At 37.5% G+C, this 18,841-nt stretch overlaps 1 protein-coding gene across 1 annotated transcript; it reads right to left on the bottom strand.

Moving 5' to 3' along the window:
- Nucleotides 1-2,327: 2,327 nt before the first annotated feature.
- Nucleotides 2,328-18,586, bottom strand: LOC115775898 (GTPase IMAP family member 8-like). Its single transcript, XM_030723408.1, has 7 exons — nt 18,547-18,586; nt 17,374-17,464; nt 8,103-8,152; nt 7,328-7,963; nt 7,188-7,250; nt 4,605-5,771; nt 2,328-4,515 (listed from the first exon to the last, which is right to left on the bottom strand). Coding segments are annotated over exons 3-7 (3,507 nt in total). The 5' UTR covers nt 8,104-8,152; nt 17,374-17,464; nt 18,547-18,586; the 3' UTR covers nt 2,328-2,875.
- Nucleotides 18,587-18,841: the final 255 nt, after the last annotated feature.

The raw sequence follows: 18,841 nt of genomic DNA, 5'->3' as shown, positions 1-18,841 counted from the left end.
AGCAATTTTCCCCATATATTGATGTCTGGATTCATTTATTTTTTCTTTGTAAATGACGTGTAAAAAATCATCACTCAAGAACAAATGCAAAATATTTTCCAGGTAGATCGTTCAGAAAGTATAATACAAAATTTAATAAAAAATGTCTCTTCATTCACTAATTTGTAGATTTTTTCTTAAATAAACAACCTGTACCTGAAGACCTCCAGTAATTCATATTGTGTATTCAGAAAACATAGCCCGGATACAAATCACATGTAAACATATTAAAAAATGCACTTAAAAAATGTAACAAAGAAAGTGTGAATGGTAAATGGTAAATGGTAAATGGACTAGTTCTTATATAGCGCTTTTCTACTCAGTATGAGCACTCAAAGTGCTTATACAACCTGTTTGCATTCACCCATGCACTCCCATTCATACAAGCACTTCCATTTTTATGAAGCTAAGTGCTTTTAATTGACTAACATTCACTCACATTCATACTCCGACAGAACGGTCGGAGAGCAACTTGGGGTTAAGTATCTTGCCCAAGGATACATTGGCATGTAGCCCGGAGTAGCCAGGATTCGAATATCAGTTTGTTATAATAAAATAAACTACAACAAGTCTGCAGCAGTTCAGGTAGCAAATGAAAGTCCACTTATCAACATTAATCTTCAACAGAAGAAAGGCGATAAATCAAAGGACAAACAAATGACAAGTTACTGGCCTAAACTCCTAAATCCTAAAAAAAAAAAAAGGCTATCAGACTTCCTGGAGTTCTTAATGTCCACAGTTACTCTTCTTACTTCTCTTGGAAGAACTAACTGGTGGTAAATGTGGTAGAAGCCAGGAGAGGAAGGTGGATCGAGTTCAGCTGGTGTTTTGAAACAAAGTGGCTGTCATTCAGGGTCCGATCCAGAAAAATGCATTCAAGGCTCCGCCTGTTTAAGCATCATAAGCCCACAACACGGAGGAAGCAAGCTGTGCACAAACATGTTCTAGGATGAACATGAATGTTAGAATTGTACACACACCTTTTTGACAGTTATCTTACTCCATAGTCGTGGGGGGGAACTGCTGGACGCCGATCTAAAGTGTTGGTTCAAGAAGTTGAGGGCGTGTAAATGAGGAAAAGTAAGTTTCTCTGTATTTGTTTTTGCAAACAGTTACATAAAGGACTCTTTATTTCAGTTGTACATTTGTATTTATTGAAGATACTGAAAGATACTGAGCACTGTCTTGCTATTAGAACTGTTTGTGAGGGATAAATATTGTGTATCCTGATATTGTTTAGTAATTCAACAGGATTCTATTTATCAGAGCGATGTAAATATGTATATATGTTTATACATAATAATGTGGTTAGGATAGTTTATTGGAAAGTTTTGAGGTGTTTGTTTATAATTGAACAGATGAAAATAAAAAAGTGAGAGGAGAAAATGTGTGGTTTACATTTAGCTGCATAATGATTCTGCACAATAATAATTGCCCAACAATTGTGCACATATAGATATTCTCCTAAGAAAGCCAAAACCTCACTTTTACTTTTTAAACATTCCTGTTTGAGGATTATTCACATTTTGGATTAACCAAGCTTGGTCGTTGGTGATTAATGAGGATAATCCTCAAGAATAGGACTTGCCTAATAATTGTGCACAGAGTGTATATCACTTGGCTAGCCTGGAAACACCTTGGGGTTCCCCGGATGAGCTCGTGGAGATGGCTGGGGAGAATTAGGTCAGGGCTTCTTTGCTTAGGTTACTGCCCCGCAACCCGGTCCCGGATAAAGCAGAAGAAGATGGATGGATGGATGGATGGATGGAAAACCTGCCACCGCCAGTGGGCACAGTGATGCCATCTTTTAGGCTGCATTTAATCTGACTCACCAAACAGAAGTGTTGCAGCATTTGGACAGAGGAAAGCAGATTTTTTTAACCTGCTATTGCTGCTGTGTTGTTCAAGAGCATTAAATTATATTTTAAAAAACATGTTTTTTTGGTTTTAGTTATTTCATTTCTTTGCACTTTAATTTCAAGACAAATGCCCTGCTATGACCATAATGACCTTGAATTGGAAGACATTGGGTCATTACACTCAGTGTTTATCTGCCATCTCTGGGCTGATAAACACTTCATCTTTTATAACAATAAACAAAACAAAAAACGTATCTTTAAAATCCATCTGAATTATGTGTGAACTATTTTCACTCCGCATATAACCCAAAAAACATGAACAAATTCATTTCTATGATGCATTTTTTTAATCACTGATTAATATGCAGTTTGAAGGATATCCATGTTTACTCAACGCTGAATTTTCTAAGATTGAAGTCAGAGAAATAAAACATTCCAGCAAACAACCAAATATCTAATAACAGAAGCTTTTTTTTTGGTTATTTAATAAGCTGCTGCCTGCAAATAATCCAAGTAAAAAATACAAACAAAAAACAATAAGACAAAGCAAAGATTTTCTATAACCTGAAAAGTTGAATGGCACCATCTCAAACTACACGTCAATAACACAAAATATCAAAGTTAAAAACATTCTACAAAATGAAACACAATCCTGAAAATAACAATTTAAATGAAAAATCAAGAAATCCATCTGCTGATTGTAAATTGTTTACAAATTTCCCTTAAAGTTTATGAATTTCAACCTAATCAATCAGAAAAATACAACAGTTTAATCTTAAATCTGTTGTCCATGTATGAGTAAGTATATTCAAAATTACCTTTTAGCCTATAAAAATGCAATACCGCACCAACACTCACACTGGTATTCTCATCTTACCATCTGACGAACATGTAATATTTTCTAAAACAAAAAAAAAGTAATAAATGTACAGAAAATCATTTATTGAAATAGCCGTGCTCTGACAAGGAAAAAAATCTCATGAAATGCTGCAGGGAGATCTTGTCTCCACTTCATCCAGAAGTTTTTGTATTTGATCACTTATTTCTGTTTCATGAATTTTCTCCAGGTATTCTTTTTCCTCCTCATTTTTTGCCATCTTTATTTGATTATCATGTTTTATCAGCAAGTCTTTGATTTTTTTCATATTTCCTCTCTTCTTAGATAGACAATTTATCACATCTTTTATTTCTCTTTGATGTTTTTCTCTCTTTTGCTTTTCACTGTGGACAGCCAAAGCTTGTAGCAGGTCATATTTCACATCTTTGTCTTTCATTTGTTTTTCATGCTCCTGCAACGCTTTGTTGTGTTTGTCTTTGAAGTCATTGAACTCTTCTGCTTTCTTTCTGGCATCCTCTTCATATGTCTTCTTCAGATTTTCCACACATGTTTTATAGTGTTCCTCTAATTGATTTCGTTCTTTTTCCTCTTTGTCTCTCCTGATCTGATCTTCTTCTTCTCTTTTCTTTTCATATTTTTCCATTTCCTGCTTGCGCATTTCTTCAAGATTTACAATTCGTCTTTGCTCCTCTTCTCGTCTCTCTTCATCTTCTTGCATCCGTTTCTCCCACTCCTCCTTTCGTTCTTTCTCCCAGACTTCTTGTCTTCTTCTCATCTCTTCTCTGCTCTCTTCCAGCTTTCTGTCCACACTTTTCTTTTCCTCTTTTTCTGACTGAATTTGTTTGTCTAACATTTCAAGTTGTATTTTCAAATTTTGTCTGTATGTTTCTTCCTCATTTTTCCATTTCGAGTTCTCTTTTTCTCTCACTTCACGTTCTTTCTTTCTCTCTTCACGCTCCTTATCTATATTTTCTTCCATCTCCTTGAGTTTCTGGTCTCTTTCTTGCTGTATTTTATCTTTCTCTTCTTCCATTCTTCTTTTCATTGCTTCCTTTTCTTCCTCATGTTTTCTTTCCAGTTCTTCTCTCTGTCTTTTCATCTCTTCTTCCTTCTCTTTCAAGATTCTCTTCATTTCCTTCTTTATCGCTGCTTCTGCTTCTTGCAGCATCTCATTGGTGAAGCAGTTTCCTCCATTTTCCTTCACCATGGTGTGAATCTTTGTTATCAGCTCACTGACTTGTATGCAATTTTGTTTATCATAGTTACTGAACACATGGTATCTTCCTCCACAGTCATCTATCAGCTTCTTAAAGGAATCATCAGAGTTTTCAATGTACTCTTTAATAGACACCTTTTCATGTTCCAGTGTATCTCCTTTTGTGAAAAGAATGATGGTGAACTTTTCAGAATTTTTCCCAAAACCTTTCTTGATTAATTCTAGCGTCTCCTTCTCCTCTTCTGTAAATCTGCCAATCTGCATCACCAACAAGAAGACATGTGGTCCTGGAGCCAGAAGACTGATACATCTCACTACCTCCTCATTAACTTCTTCACTGGACAAAGTTGTGTCAAATAATCCAGGAGTGTCGACCACCACAATAGGATAACCGTCCACTTTACTCTGTACTTTCTGACAACGTTTGGTGACTGACTTTTGGAAAGGTTTAGATATAAACTCATCTCTTCCTAAAATGGTGTTTCCGGAAGAACTTTTTCCACACCCGGTCTTTCCAATCAGCACAATCCTGAGACACTCTTGACTCTGTGCCTCTTCATTACCTACATACAATGTCAACAGTTAGTACAATATAGTCTCATGACTCAGAGTAAAATGTGCTAGAAAAAAATTCTTAAAACAAAATACTTACAAGTGACAGTGTTTCTTTTTTCAAGTGCTGTTACTTCAGTTTGTAGTTTGGTGATGAATTTCTCTTGCTGTAACATCTTCTCTATTTGGGCATGTACATAAGTGTGCATTGTGTAGCAGCATGATTTGTCTTCCTGGAGACTTATTTTTTCTACAGTTTGAAACAGTTTTGTGATCTGCTCTTTGTCTTTGGTGTTGAGAACAAGAGATCTTCCTCCACAGCTCTCACAGAGCTCCTGGATGTCGTTGCTTTTCTGAACAAAGTTAACAACAGCTGGAGCTGTAGGATCTGACTCCACAGTGAACAGAATCATGGTGAAGGCATTGACTTGAGAGCTGAATGTGTCCTGGATGGTCTCTAACTCTCCTTTATCTTCATCAGTGAGGGGAGCCACAGGTAGGACCAGGATGAAGGCATGGACACCCTCAGGATCACAGAGGGAGATACACCTGAGTGATTCTTCCATTGCTACTTCCTGAGGTTTTCCATACAAGGCAGGCAGCTCCACCAGGGAAACCCAGCGTCCACACACCTCTCCCTGATGTTTAACACACTCTGAGCTGGAGACTGAATGAAGCTCAGTCTGATCTAAAATAGCCTTGACTGTTGAAGTCTTCTCTGCTCCTCTCCTCCCACACAGAACCAGGTTTAAAGATGGTTTGATGAATGGATTGTGTTCATTTGTCATTTCCTGAATCTTCTTCATTAAAGATCCATAATTATCTTCAAACATGTTGTAGTGTCTTCCTTCACATTCTATAAGCAGTTCATTCACAGAGAAACTCATTTCATTCTCATGTGTGATGATGACCATTGAGTGTTTAAAGGCATGCTGACCAAACAAACCCAAGATGAACTTCAGAGCTTCTCTGTCTTTCTCAGTGAATTCAGAAGGCTTCACTAGGAGCAGCAGAATATTTGGTCCAGGATGACAGAGATTCACACAGCTCTTAACTTCTCTTCTCATGTCCTCCTCAGAAAGATTGTATAAATCTGGAGTTTTCACTACTGTTAATGGTTTTCCTCTCCACTCTGCACAAATAGCCACACAGTGCATGATGGGCGATTGTTTTTGGCAGTGAAATCCTTGATACCCAGTGATAAAGTTACCAAGCTTTGTCTTCTTGTCCTCACTTTTGCCCAGCAGCACAACCCTGAATGCAGACACTGGGATACAAAAAAAAAAAAAGAGGACAATATTACAAACACAATTTAACCTGAAATCACAACACTTGGCTCTAATGAGGAGATCTCAGTCATCTGTGTGCTCAAACAATTTTTGACAGCAGTGTTATTCATCAGGTCATCTGGTCAAATGTTACTGTTCTACTCAAAGATTAAAATCCAAATTCCAAACCAGTCAGCAAATTGTGTTCATGTAATTTGTAAATGTAAAAAGTGTCTGGTGGGAAAGTAGCCTGAGCTAGTGCGTGAGGTTGAGAGATACCAGCTAGATATAGTCAGGCTCACGTCAACATATGGCTTGGGCTCTGGAACCAGATTCCTGTACTCTGGTCTAGTCTTGTTCAAGTCTAGAATTGCCCCTCGGTGAGAGGCATCAATCTGGAGTGGGTATTCTTGTATCCCCTCAGCTTACTGTCTGTACGTTGCAATTTTCACTGGTGGACGAGAGGGTTGTTTGCACTTATGGACCAAATGACAAATCACAGTACCCACCCTTCTATAAGTCACTGGGTGGGGTGCTCAAAGGTGCCACATCCAGTGACTCCATTGTCCTACTGGGAGACTTCAACACTCACGTAGGCAACAACAGTGAGAGCTGGAGGGGCGTGATTGGGAGGAACGGCCTGTTATTGGACTTCTGTACAAACCAAAGTTTGTCCATAATGAACACCATGTTCAAAGATAAGTATGCCCATAAGTGTATGTGACATCAGCACATTGTCTATCCTGCAGGTTCGTGATCAATTTTGTAATTGTATCATCAGATCTGCAGCCATATGTTCTGGACACTTGGGTGAAGAGAGGAGCTGAGCTGTCAACTGCTCACCACCTGGTGGTGAGTTGGCGATCGCAGATACAAGCAGCAGGAATGAGCTTCCTCTAAAAAGTGGCTGACCTCTCCCTTAGAGATAGGATGAGGAGTGTAGCCATTTGGGAGGCTGAGAGTAGAGCTGGTGCTCCTCCACATCAAAAGGATCCAGTTGAAATGGTTTGGGCAACTGACTAGGATGCCTCCTGGGCACCTGTTGGGAGAGGTGTTCTGTGCATTTCCTACCAAGAGGAGGCCCCCGAAGCAGACCCAGGACACACCTCGGTGTCTCATCTGGGGGAGGTGATTTGGGAGATTGAGCGCTGGGCTTCTCTGCTTAGGCTGCTGCCCCCCACTACCCGCCCCCGGATAAGCAGGAAAAAAGTGGATGGATGTTTAATGTCAGTTATTTTAACATAATGGTGATATTTATTTCTGAAATTCACAAGTTTAAGTTCAGTTGAAGTGAAACTGGTTTATTAATTGTTCTTTTGTTATGAAGAATTTTGGGATGTTCAGGTTGAACACAGAAAAGTATTTGAAACATTCATTTTCAAAAGGAGGATGAGCTCTGAGATAATTTTACTTACTGTTGGACAAAAAGTGTTTCTGAGAGAGTCGACAAGTCATTTGTTTCAATTTATTCGGTAGTCCTGTGAAAAAGATTGTTATGTCATTTAGTTTCGTATAGATGCTGCATCTTGCATGTATAAAGAGCTTGTCCACTTACCGGCAGCTCTCACACCATCTGTGATAGGAGTTTTTGTTTTCTTTTGTTTTGGACTTTGATCTCTTGGTAAAGTTTGTGCTGTATCCTCAAAAACTTCATAGCTCACATGTTCTCCATTGTTGTACTTTACAATTTCACCCAAAAGTGTTAACAGCTTTGGAAGTTCAGTATTGTCCCTCTTCAAGTATCGGTATTTACATATTTTGATCATTTCATTTAATGGAGGTCTTTTAATGAAATCTTCCATAAAAACTGAACACTCCTCTTTAGGCGATGTTATCAGAATCATTGAATGATCAAATGATCGATCACTGTAGCCTTCAAGAACTCTACAGAGTCTCAGTTTTTGTTCTTCAGTAAAATGTTCAGGCTGTACAACCAGCAGAAACACATGCGGTCCGGGTTTAGCAACTTTCTCACATTCTTGGATAAACTGTGTCAGCTCATGTTGGGAGGTTTCAAGAGGAGGCAGATAGGGGGTGTTGATGAGAACTAATTTTTTGTCCTCCAATGGTCCACTAATTCTCACAAAGTGTTTAGACTGACTGCTGAACACAGTCTGTCCCAGTAAGAAATTTCCCACTTCATTTTTCTCAGTCCAGCTGCTTCCCAGCAGAACAACCCTCAGCTCAGCCACTGTGGAAAATTAGGAGAAGCAACTAAACACAGACACAATTGATCCATTTTATTTCAATGCTGTTTAAAACTAGGGGGTTTAGTTCTGTGTACAAACAAAATACTGTAAAATACTTAAACACAGTTCAGTTTGACTTACTGTTGGCAGTAATTCAAATGTGCTGCTGGATTTCCAGGTAGTCTGATCACCTTTTATGAGAAGAGGAAAAAATGAATAAATTCACATATACACACATATAGACACAGAGAGAATGTACAATGGGGAAAATAAGTATTTGATACACAACAGATTTTGCAAGAAAGACACAACTTAATGTTTGGTACAGAAAATTTTGTTTACAATTACAGAGGTCAGGCGTTTCCTGTAGTTAGTTTTCAGGGTTATTTTGCTCATTTTTTATTAGTTTTTATTTTTGGTTTAATGCTTAGCTTTAGTTTAGTTTTCATTAGATTAAGTTTTTCATACTTTGTCAGCTGCAGGATTCAAGGTGCGTGAGTGACTATTGTATAATAAAAACTCGACAAGATACAATTTAAAAATGAACATCAACAGGGCGAAATAGAGAAATGCAAACTCCAAAACTCAATAAATTCTACAATAAACTCCCAATAAACTTCAGTGTCAATGCAGCACCTACAACAACACCTCCAGTGGTCTGAAAAGGTTTGGGCACCCCTGATAATTTTCATGATTTTCCTTTATAAATCATTGGTTGTTCGGATCAACAATTTCAGTTAAATATATGATATAGCAGATGAATGCGAGCAGTGATTTGAGCGGTGAAATGAAGTTTATAGGATTTACAGAAAGTGTGCAATAATTATTTAAACAGCTCTTTTGTCTTGGGCTTGGTGGAGAGGTTGGATTGTGATTGACTGAGTGTGTGGACAGGTGTCTTTGTATACAGATAATGAGTTCAAACAGGTACAATGTATTCAGGTAATTATTGCAGAATTGGAGGGCTTCTTAAAGAAAAACTAACAGGTTTTTGAGAGCCAGAATTCTTGCTGGTTGGTAGGTGATCAAATACTTATTTTGTGCAATAAAAAGCAAATTAATTATTTAAAAATCATACAATGTGATTTTCTGGATTTTTTTTTTTTTTTTTTTTGATTCTGTCTCTTACAGTTGAAATGTACCTACAACAAAAATTACAGACCTCTCCATTCTTTGAAGGTGGCAAAATAGGACTCAGACTGCTGGCTTACTTGTGGTTCTTAGGATATTTAAAAGTAAAATGGGAGGCAGAGCCTTCAGCTTTCAAGCCCATCTTCTGTGGAACCAGCTCCCAGTTTGGATTCGAGAGACAGACACCCTCTCTATTTTTAAGATTAGGCTTAAAACTTTCCTTTAGGATCAAGCATAAAGTTCAGGCTGGATCAGGTGACCCTGAACCACCCATTAGTTATGCTGCTATAGGCCTAGTCTGCTGGGGGGTTCCTATAATTTCTTTTCATTCACCTTATTTACTTTATTTATACTCCACTCTGCATTTAATCATTAATTGTTATTAATCTCTGGCTCTCTTCCACAGCATGTCTTTTTTTTTCTCTCCCCTCAGCCCAACCGGTCACAGCAGATGGCTGCCCCTCCCTGAGCCTGGTTCTGCTGGAGTTTTTCCTTCCCACCATCATCAAGTGCTTGCTAATAGGGGGTCGTTTTGACTGTTGGGTTTTCTCTGTATTATTATAGGGTCTTTACCCACGATACAAAGTGCCTTGAGGCGACTGTTTGTTGTGACCCTGAACCATCCCTTAGATATGCTGCAATCAGTGATGCGCAGAGGAGGGCGGTAAGGCAGTGCCTTCCCTGTTATCATGACAAGTAAAATACTAACATTGATAAGAGAAAATACATTTGACCACTTGACTGTTCTATAAAACTACCCTGCCCTTCTATCCATATTTTCACATTGCAAGAAACACTTTTAGGGCGGTCTTATCTCAATACTCCCTTACATTATTACAGTAGCTCAGGTGGGACTTCAACTCCCCTTTTCGGGACACACACACTCCCCGCTACTTGACCTTCACTCTGGCAATACTGTGTCAAAAAGGCACTGTGTACAAAGGTGAGCCTCTAAATATGAACGAGTGCAGTACTACTAGTCATGAACAACCCCCATCACCCTCTTCATGAGACCGTGGGTGAACTGAGCAGCTCCTTCAGTCAGAGATTGAAACATCCTCGCTGCAGGAAGGAGCGCTTTCGCAGGTCATTCATCCCAACAGTAGTTAGACTGTATAACACATCATAATGTCTTGAGTCACTTGGACACTTTACCTACACTGCCATCACTTTATCCTTACAGTCCAGATACATTTTATTTATTACACTCACCCATATAATGCATACCGTGTATGCTGTGTACCTTAGGTTCAAGTTGTGTGTGTATATGTGTGTATATGTAAATGTGGGTATTGACACTGATATATATATTTATGTATATAGTGCTTATGTATATGTGTATAGTTTTTTTGCTATTTTATTTTATTCTATTGAATTTTAGTTTTAGTTTTTAGTTTAGTTATTTGTTCTTACTCATCCTTTTCATTTTTTCTCTGTATTGAGCTGCTGTAATGCACAAATTTCCCCGTCGTGGGATCATTAAAGTTTTATCTTATCTTATCTTATCTCTTATCTTAGTTAAAAAAACCCAAGGCCCTGGGCAGAGCAGGCCTCACCTAAAGCATGCAGTGTTCCAGTGTGTGAGTGACAATATAGGTGACAAATAATGTGACTATTAATCCAGTGTGTGTGATTAATATATGTAACAATACATGATATAAAAATATTGATAGTAAATACTGATGTCAAAATGATAAAAATACACCACAACTGCCCCTCCCTGAGCCTGGTTCTGCTGGAGGTTTCTTCCTGTTAAAAGGGAGTTTTTCCTTCCCACTGTCACCAAATGCTTGCCCAGAGGGGATAGGTTTATATTATTGGGTTTTCTCTGTAGAGATGGGATTTGAGATCCGGTTCTTGTAGGGAACCAGTTCCCAGTAATTAAATTCCTTGGAACTGTTAGTCTGCTTGTTTATTTTGTTAAATAAAACTTTATTGTGATATAGTCGACATACAAAGTTATTAATATATATTTGAAGAGAACACACAAACATTAGCCAGGGGGTTTACAAATAAATATATCAAATAAGGAGCACAAATTATAGGTTTTAATAGCTTTCTTATTAGCTGAATCAGAAATGCTTTTAATGTATTTTTCAGTTTCCTTTTGAAATGCTAAAAAAGAGGGATTTGAGTGACTAAATTTTGCTTTATGTATATGATATTTCCTTGCAATTATTATCAGATTATGATGTATAATGTATCTGTAAGGAAGATTCCACACAGTACTCCAATTCAGATCACTGATCATACCAGATCAGTGCTGAGTCACTGTGGTAGTGGTGGTGAGATCTTTTTAAAATAGTGACCTAATATAACGGTTGTTATTTTTGGATGTGATAGAAAAACAAATATGGCCTACTGATATTAATGTGGGTTCAAAAGAAGGTACACAAGCTGGTTTTTCAGCTCCTCTTAGCAGCGTTAAAATACCAGAAAGTACTGCATCCATTACAACAGTAAATTATTTTCGGGTAACAGGAATGCCACACTTCTGAAGAAACTGAAAGATTTCCATTGTCACTTAATAACCGGATTACTAAAATTATGTTGTTATCAAACCACACATTAAGGAATGATTTATTTTTGTATCTAATATACTGGTTGTTCCAAATGAAGCATCTATGTGGAGAGAAATTATGTTTATAGATTAACAACCATGCCAACAACATTTGCTTATGGAAGTCTAACGGGATGAGGGGAGGTTTTTCAATTTTATAATGACATAAAAGAACATATTGAAGGCCTCCAATGGCAGAAAAGATAGGTTTAGGTATAAAGTTCCAAATACTTGTGGGATTATGTAAAAGCTTTATCTAATTTATTTTAAAGGTATTGTTTAGGGCAGTAAAATCAAGAAGGTGTAATCCACCAGAATCATAACTGTTCATAATCAGAGATTTTTTTAACATAGTGGGTCTTGTTTTTCCAGATAAAGTTGAGCAATAGTTTATCAATGGCATCACAGAGGTGTTTGTCAGCAGCCAAAGGAACAGCTGCATGTTAGACGAAACAGGTCTTCTGCCTTTGTCAGCAGAATTTGGCCTTTCAGTGATACATCTCTTTGAAGCCACTGGTTGAGCTTTTTCCTTGTCTTATGAATAATCAAATCAAAATTTTCAGAACATCTATTTATCTGGTTTTTCCCCAGTGTTGATCCCAAGATACATGGTTTTAGTTTTAACTGGTATGTTGTGAACACGTGTAGCATCCCAGTCTTTAAGAGGGAAAAGTTCACATTTCTTCAGATTTAAACAGAGTCCAGATGGATTATTTGGATAGCAACAGCGACTTGGGTAATATCTTTTAAAAATAATGTAGTATCGTCAGTCAGCTGACTCATTAAAATGTCTCTGCCTGCTATGAAGATACCTTTTAATGGGCTGTTTTTTTTAAATGAGTGTAAAGTAGTTGTTAAAATAAAAAAATAAGGAGACAGAGGGCAGCCTTGTCAGATGCCCTTCTGTAATTCAAATCTTGGGGAGGTTCCATTTTTAAGTCTGATGGAGCTGTTAACACTGGAGTACATGGTTCTGACTGTTTTACAAAAAGAAATCAACAAAAAGCGAATCGCTCAATTGTTTGAAATATAAAATTATGTTCAACAGTGTCAAATGCCTTATAGAAGTCTAAGAAAAAGATAAAACTGTCATCAGGACACAGGAATGAGTAATTGATCAAGTCTAAAACAAGTCGAATATTATTACAGATATGTCTCTTCTGCTTGCAATCATAAATATCCTCATCAAATATGTATCGCTTATACTAAGACCGTCAGGAAGTTCTCCAAGGTACATAGTAGTAAAAGAAAAAGCTGAAGTTATACCCAGAATTTCATAGATTACTTGCTTAATGGCATTCCTGAAAATCTTCAACTTTGGACAGCCCCAAAAAACATGACAGCAGTCCGCATAGACCTCCCCACACTCCCGCAGCAGTCTTTTTTGATTGCAAGACTGTGTCTCATCAATATTCGGATCCAGAACATTCTTGAGCCATTTAGCAAGTACTGTAGCAAAATCCTTATAATCCGTGTTCAATAATGACACGGGTCGCCAATTGTTAATGAGTAGATGGTCTTTTTGAGGTTTTGGGATTAATGTAATCAGGCCTTGTGTTAGTGTAGGAGGTAAAGTTCCCTGCTCCACACTTTCTAATATCACCTTATGTAAAAAGGGAGCTAGATTTTCTATAAAGGTGTGATAAAAATCTGTGGTGAGACCATCAACTCCAGGAGATTTATTAGTTTTAAGATGTTCAACAGCACAAGTCACTTCCTGTATGGTTATTGTCTGATCACACTGCTCTCTAGCATTTTCAGTAATTTGGGTGAGATTGTTCAGAGAATTGAAAAACAGCATTGCCGACTGATGACAGTATTTGCTTTTGTATGTTTCTGTAAAAGCCGGAGCAGAAGTTTGCTATTCTACTTGGATCATCGGTAACAGCCCCACTAATATTGAGCTGTTGGATTAAGTTCAGCTTTCCTTGATGTCTTTCCAGGTTAAAGAAATAAGCTGAGTTCTGTTCTCCTTCTTCAACACATTTGTTTCCTTGACCTTATAAAAGCACCTTTAGCCTTATATAGGTAAATTTCATTCAATTTGTTTTGTTCTGAAATTAATTCTAGTCATTCTTGTTGTGACAGCTCAGCAGGGTTTTTCTGCTTTCCCAATGATTCTGCCTTAAGACTTTACAAGCACTTAGGAACAGATGGAAAAGCCAGCAAGTGATGCATAAAATCTGGAATATACTTGGGAATATACTTTATGGTTAGTGAAATTAAGAGCAGAGCACTTATCTCCCATGTTTGTTTGGATGGGTGTTCTGGAACTCCATTTTGTTATATGTGTGACATGTAATGACAATAAATTGATTCTGAGCTTATGTGAAACAAAATGCTCTACTCTGTTGCATTGTCACACAATAATAATAAAAATAGGTGGTGTGGAAAACAAACGATGTCTTTACGCAGATGATGTCTTGGTGACAGTTAAAAACCCTGAATCTGGTATCCCACTGCTGATGAACTTCCTGGAATTTTATGGTAGACTTTCCGGTTATAGACTCAATATACAAAAGACTCAAGTCATGACATTTTCTTTTGTCCCCTCAAAACAATTAACGGCTAGCTTTCGATTCAATTGGCACCAACCACTAATAGAGTATGTGGGTGTTTTATTAACAAAAAATCTCGCTCAATTATACGAAGTTAATTACAAATGGATATATAAGAAAATATATGAGGACCTGGATAGGTGGAGCCTGCTTCCCCTCGACCTCGGCAGCAGACTTCAAACAATAAAGATAAATGTTCTCCCAAGACTGCTATATATGTTTGCAGCACTCCCGGTAGAGGTCTCAGCAAAACAATTCAGGCAGCGGGATAAGCATTTTTCAAGGTTTATATGGAGTAATAAAAGGCCAAGAGTAAGATATTCAACCCTGCTGCTGCCTGGGGAACGGGGAGGGATGGCCCTCCCTTGCTTATTGGATTTCTATTTGTCTGCCCAACTCAGACCGCTAGTGTGCTGGTGTCACCCAGTCTATGAGGCAAAACTGAAGGACATTGAGCTTTCCTTGCTGGACTTCCCTATACAGTCTGTTTTGGGCTGCTTGGACAGGCTACCCCAAGTATACCAGTTACAAAACCTGTGTGTAAGTTCCTCCTTGAAAAAGTGGGCAGAGGTGGTTAAAAAATTTCATCTCAGCAAGCAGATAAGGGTGTTAAGGTGGCCCGCATATCACCCTTACTTCTTTCCAGCATTGATAGATCACAAGTTTAGAACTTAGAATAAGGAATCACCTTATTCTGTAGAATAATAGAAAATGGGGAATTATTAAATTTTGAGGATCTGTGCCGGACTTACGAAGTGGGCAGAGAAGTCAGAGAAGTCCCCTGATTTGGTTGTAAATCCAGGAATAATACAATTATTCATGGATGCATATGCTGCCAAAAGTACAAAAGGCATCATTGGTAAACTTACAGAAATTTCTCATCTATAAATAGGAACTCAACAGATTATATTAGGCAACGGTGGGAAAAAGAAGCAAACATAACAATTTTACAGGAAGTCTGGGGACAAATCTGGAAGAATGCACCACAAATTCCACCACAAATTCTTTAACATGGCATGATTTTTGCTGGAAGAATTTAATCAGATTTTTTATTACACCAAAACAGAAATTGAGAATAGGTGGCTTACAAGCTGCAGCACGCAGCTTGTGCTGCGGGAGTGTGGGGAGGTCTATGCGGACTGCTGTCATGTTTTTTGGGGCTGTCCAAAGTTGAAGATTTTCGGGAATGCCATTAAGCAAGTAATCTATGAAATTCTGGGTATAACTTCAGCTTTTTCTTTTACTACTATGTACCTTGGAGAACTTCCTGATGGTCTTAGTATAAGCGATACATATTTGATGAGGATATTTATGATTGCAAGCAAGAAGGCAATTACTAAATGTTGGCTCCAGCTAAGCCCTCCCACCCTGAACCTCTTTATGAATATTGTAAACCTGATTCATAACATCGAGATGTTGACTTTTCAATACATCTTCAGAGGGAGAAAGGAAAGAGACTCTGGTAAAAATGGCATTGTTATACAGTCAAAGACTTGGAATAGTTATCTGGTGTGAACTGGGAGTATCTTGCTTTTCTGGTTGATTTGTAACCTGTACCTAATGTATATGTAGAATAGTAATGTGCCTGTAAAATATGATGAACAATGTGATCGCTTGTTACCTGCCCTAGCCCTCTTGTTTGTTTGTTTGTCTGTTATTTTTCTGCATCAAAATAAATAAAAATAAAGTTTAAAAAAATAAATAAGAAGTGGTGGCTAAAAGGTAAAAGAAACAGGAATTGGATAGTTATTATTATTTACCTTTAATTCTGACAGCCCGGAAAAACTTTATGTGCTACTTTTATGAAGAGACTAACATTTGAAATAAACTAACTTTTGACCTGTGGTTGTGACTATAACCTCCACCTTTCAATGAGATGGAGTTTCTGTTTGGAAACCTGTTATTCAGGCCAAAACAAACATTTATGCCAGATGATCTAACATGTTTGAACATGTTCCAGATATTCAAGTGTGACTGGCTCATGTTCAGCAGTAGAAACTGTGTAGTGAGATCGGTTTGTCAGTAAATAATTTTTTGGAGGTGTTCCAAGATTACTCAGTCTTTGAATAATGAGGACATGTCCTAGCAGGTAATCTACACCCTCTAGAGACTTTAGATTTCACATGGACAACAACACACAGAGTTTGTATTACTCTGTTACATTTAGCCATCAAAATACAGTTGTTCTAATTGAGAATCTAAAGCCTATGCTGGGCACCTTTCTCACTCTAATTTTAAATGCTATTATTTTAATGCATTAGAAATCACTCTACGTTTGGCCCAAATATTCAAAACACTTTATCCATTTATATTCATTCTTACTGTCCTTATTACTTGAATGTCAGAGGGCTTTGTGCTCTGCTCCATGTTGTGAAGGAGTTTATGGAACAGAGGGAGCTTTATGCTGTTCTCCAGTCTTTTAAACGCTGTTATCAAACTTTGTGTTTGTGTTTCTGTGTGGAAAATCTAGAAATTAAAATTAAAATTTTTTATAGTTTTGAAATGTCATCTAGGTAAGTTAAATGATAAAATAACTACATTGTTTATCCTTGTATAAAATATGCATGTAGCTTCTAGGTTTGAAATGTGATGGAGCACAGGAGGTGACTTCAACACGCATTCTTTTTAAAGAGGGCAGAAGCTGTGGTTCCAAAAAGATTACCTGTTCTGTGCAAAAATTGCCTCCCATACCTGACACTTTCCTGATGAATTTATGGGCTTAATCAACAAACCATGAAATCTGTTTTGTAAATTATGGTCTGGTCAATTGGTTTCAGTTATTGCCAAGATGGTCAATAGCAAAAAAAAAAAAAAAAAATCTTAAAACTTCAAAATGAGACTTTACAAATATGATAGTTACGGCCATCTTTTATATTGTAGAGATAAATATTGTCTATGGGATAGATGCTCCTGAGGAGATCAGTGTGGGACTTCATAGTTGATGTACTGGCTTATAGTTAGTCTTTTTTTGTTTTTCTTTTGTTTTCCATTCAAAACCATTCTGATCTGCCTTGTTTGTCTGGTGAACACTGTAAATAAATTACACACCAGGTTTAGATTATTTCTGCCTCGAAGTATAATTCCTCCATCAGTCCTTCAGTCATTTACATCAACACAATCACAACAATGACAATTTTTTTGAGGGTAACACACATACACATACCTTGGATTGTTTGGCATACAGGTGTTACACGCTGTTATTGATCAGCAGCTCCAGTGCAAAACAGGAACAGGTGAACAGCAGTATCTGAAATCTGAAATCCAAAAATCCAACTTTGTCTTCAGTGACTTACAATATTTAGCAAAAAGGACAAATTACTGCAGGATCCCTGTTTATATGCAGAAAAATAAAGATAGAAAATGTTGTTTCCAGTAGCAAAGATTTGTATTAATTTTAATTAACTCAATTTGTTGAAACCAAATCAAGTTCTCCAAGTTTTCTATACAAAATCCATTTTAAAACTTCAAGCATGGCAATTTATGCATCAGTCCTAGCAGCAACACTCATGCCAGGTGAACTCCTGGAACTGTGGCCTATTTCCCTGGTGGCAAGTTTTATCAAACAAAATACAACATGACTCCGACCTTTATTAAATGTGTCAGACATTAAAAGTCTAACACACTGCAGACAAAAAAGTGCTGCGAATTATTCTTTGAACATCACCCAGAATACTGCTGAAAACCAGTTCAGTAAGTGAGAATAACAGGAAGCGTTGGGTGTGGCCACCGACTACTCACACAGGGACATAAATAAATAGAGCCCTGAAATAAAATATTTTATCATGTATGAACTTAAGGCATCTGGCAGTTTAACCTGCAAATGATAATAAGGAAAATACAGTTTATATGTAACTTTCTGTTATGCGGTTTGTTCTTCCTGGTTGTGCTTAAACCCTGAAATCTAAAATGGCTCTTTTATCATTTATATGTACTTTTTCAATTTTATCAGTGCTGTAGAAACGAAGCCGGAAGCTTCTCATTTTGAAACAAATTAACAATCAGAGCATCAAATACCACATTGAACTACTTTTGTTTTCAGGCTGTTTTCTGTATTTCCGTTTCAATTACTCGAATTAATTTTACCGATTTGTTTAAAGTGAAATCAAACGGTCTCTGTCGGTCTGAGTGATCAGCTAGCTCAGTTTCCAGTTCAGTCAGCGAAATTACCGTGAGAATAACAAGCTCTCGATATAAACCCGAACAGACTCGCCTAACAACGATCCGTGATCGATTATTAGTCAGTAACATCAATATCGAGGCTTCGCCTGGTATTGCCTGACCAGATCAGCAACATTTACAGGATCAGCAATACTTTATCATCGACTGAGTTACTCACCGGTTTAACTGTTTTACTGCAAAAGTCCATCTAAATGAAAGTGAAAGTGTTAAAAATGGTCCTCAAATAAAGGTGGAGACTGCTGCGTCACAGAAAACTTTTTCAAGCACGTGAAACAGTGCGAGAGGTTCCAGTTTTAAAATGAAAAATTTGATTTTAACCGCGAGTTTCACCGATTTTTTTTTTTAAATCAGCTTGTGCCATTCATCACAGAAGTTCTGACCTCACAACTTTAGCTGTGAAGATGGTGGTTCAGTGACATGCTGAGCAGCCCGCTGCAGACTGAGCCTCAGAG

The sequence above is a fragment of the Archocentrus centrarchus genome, unplaced genomic scaffold (genome assembly GCF_007364275.1).
Source record: "Archocentrus centrarchus isolate MPI-CPG fArcCen1 unplaced genomic scaffold, fArcCen1 scaffold_26_ctg1, whole genome shotgun sequence".
NCBI classification, from domain to species: domain Eukaryota; kingdom Metazoa; phylum Chordata; class Actinopteri; order Cichliformes; family Cichlidae; genus Archocentrus; species Archocentrus centrarchus.
Note: the sequence above shows the minus strand (reverse complement) of the source record. Positions and strands in the feature narration are given on the sequence as shown.

Excerpts from the sequence above, each read along its gene's own strand:
- LOC115775898 (XM_030723408.1), bottom strand. Across the intron at positions 7,251-7,327 it reads AGATGGTGTGAGAGCTGCCG|GACTACCGAATAAATTGAAA; the intron begins GTAAGTGGACAA and ends TCTTTTTCACAG. Across the intron at positions 5,772-7,187 it reads GAAACACTTTTTGTCCAACA|TGTCTGCATTCAGGGTTGTG; the intron begins GTAAGTAAAATT and ends TTTGTATCCCAG.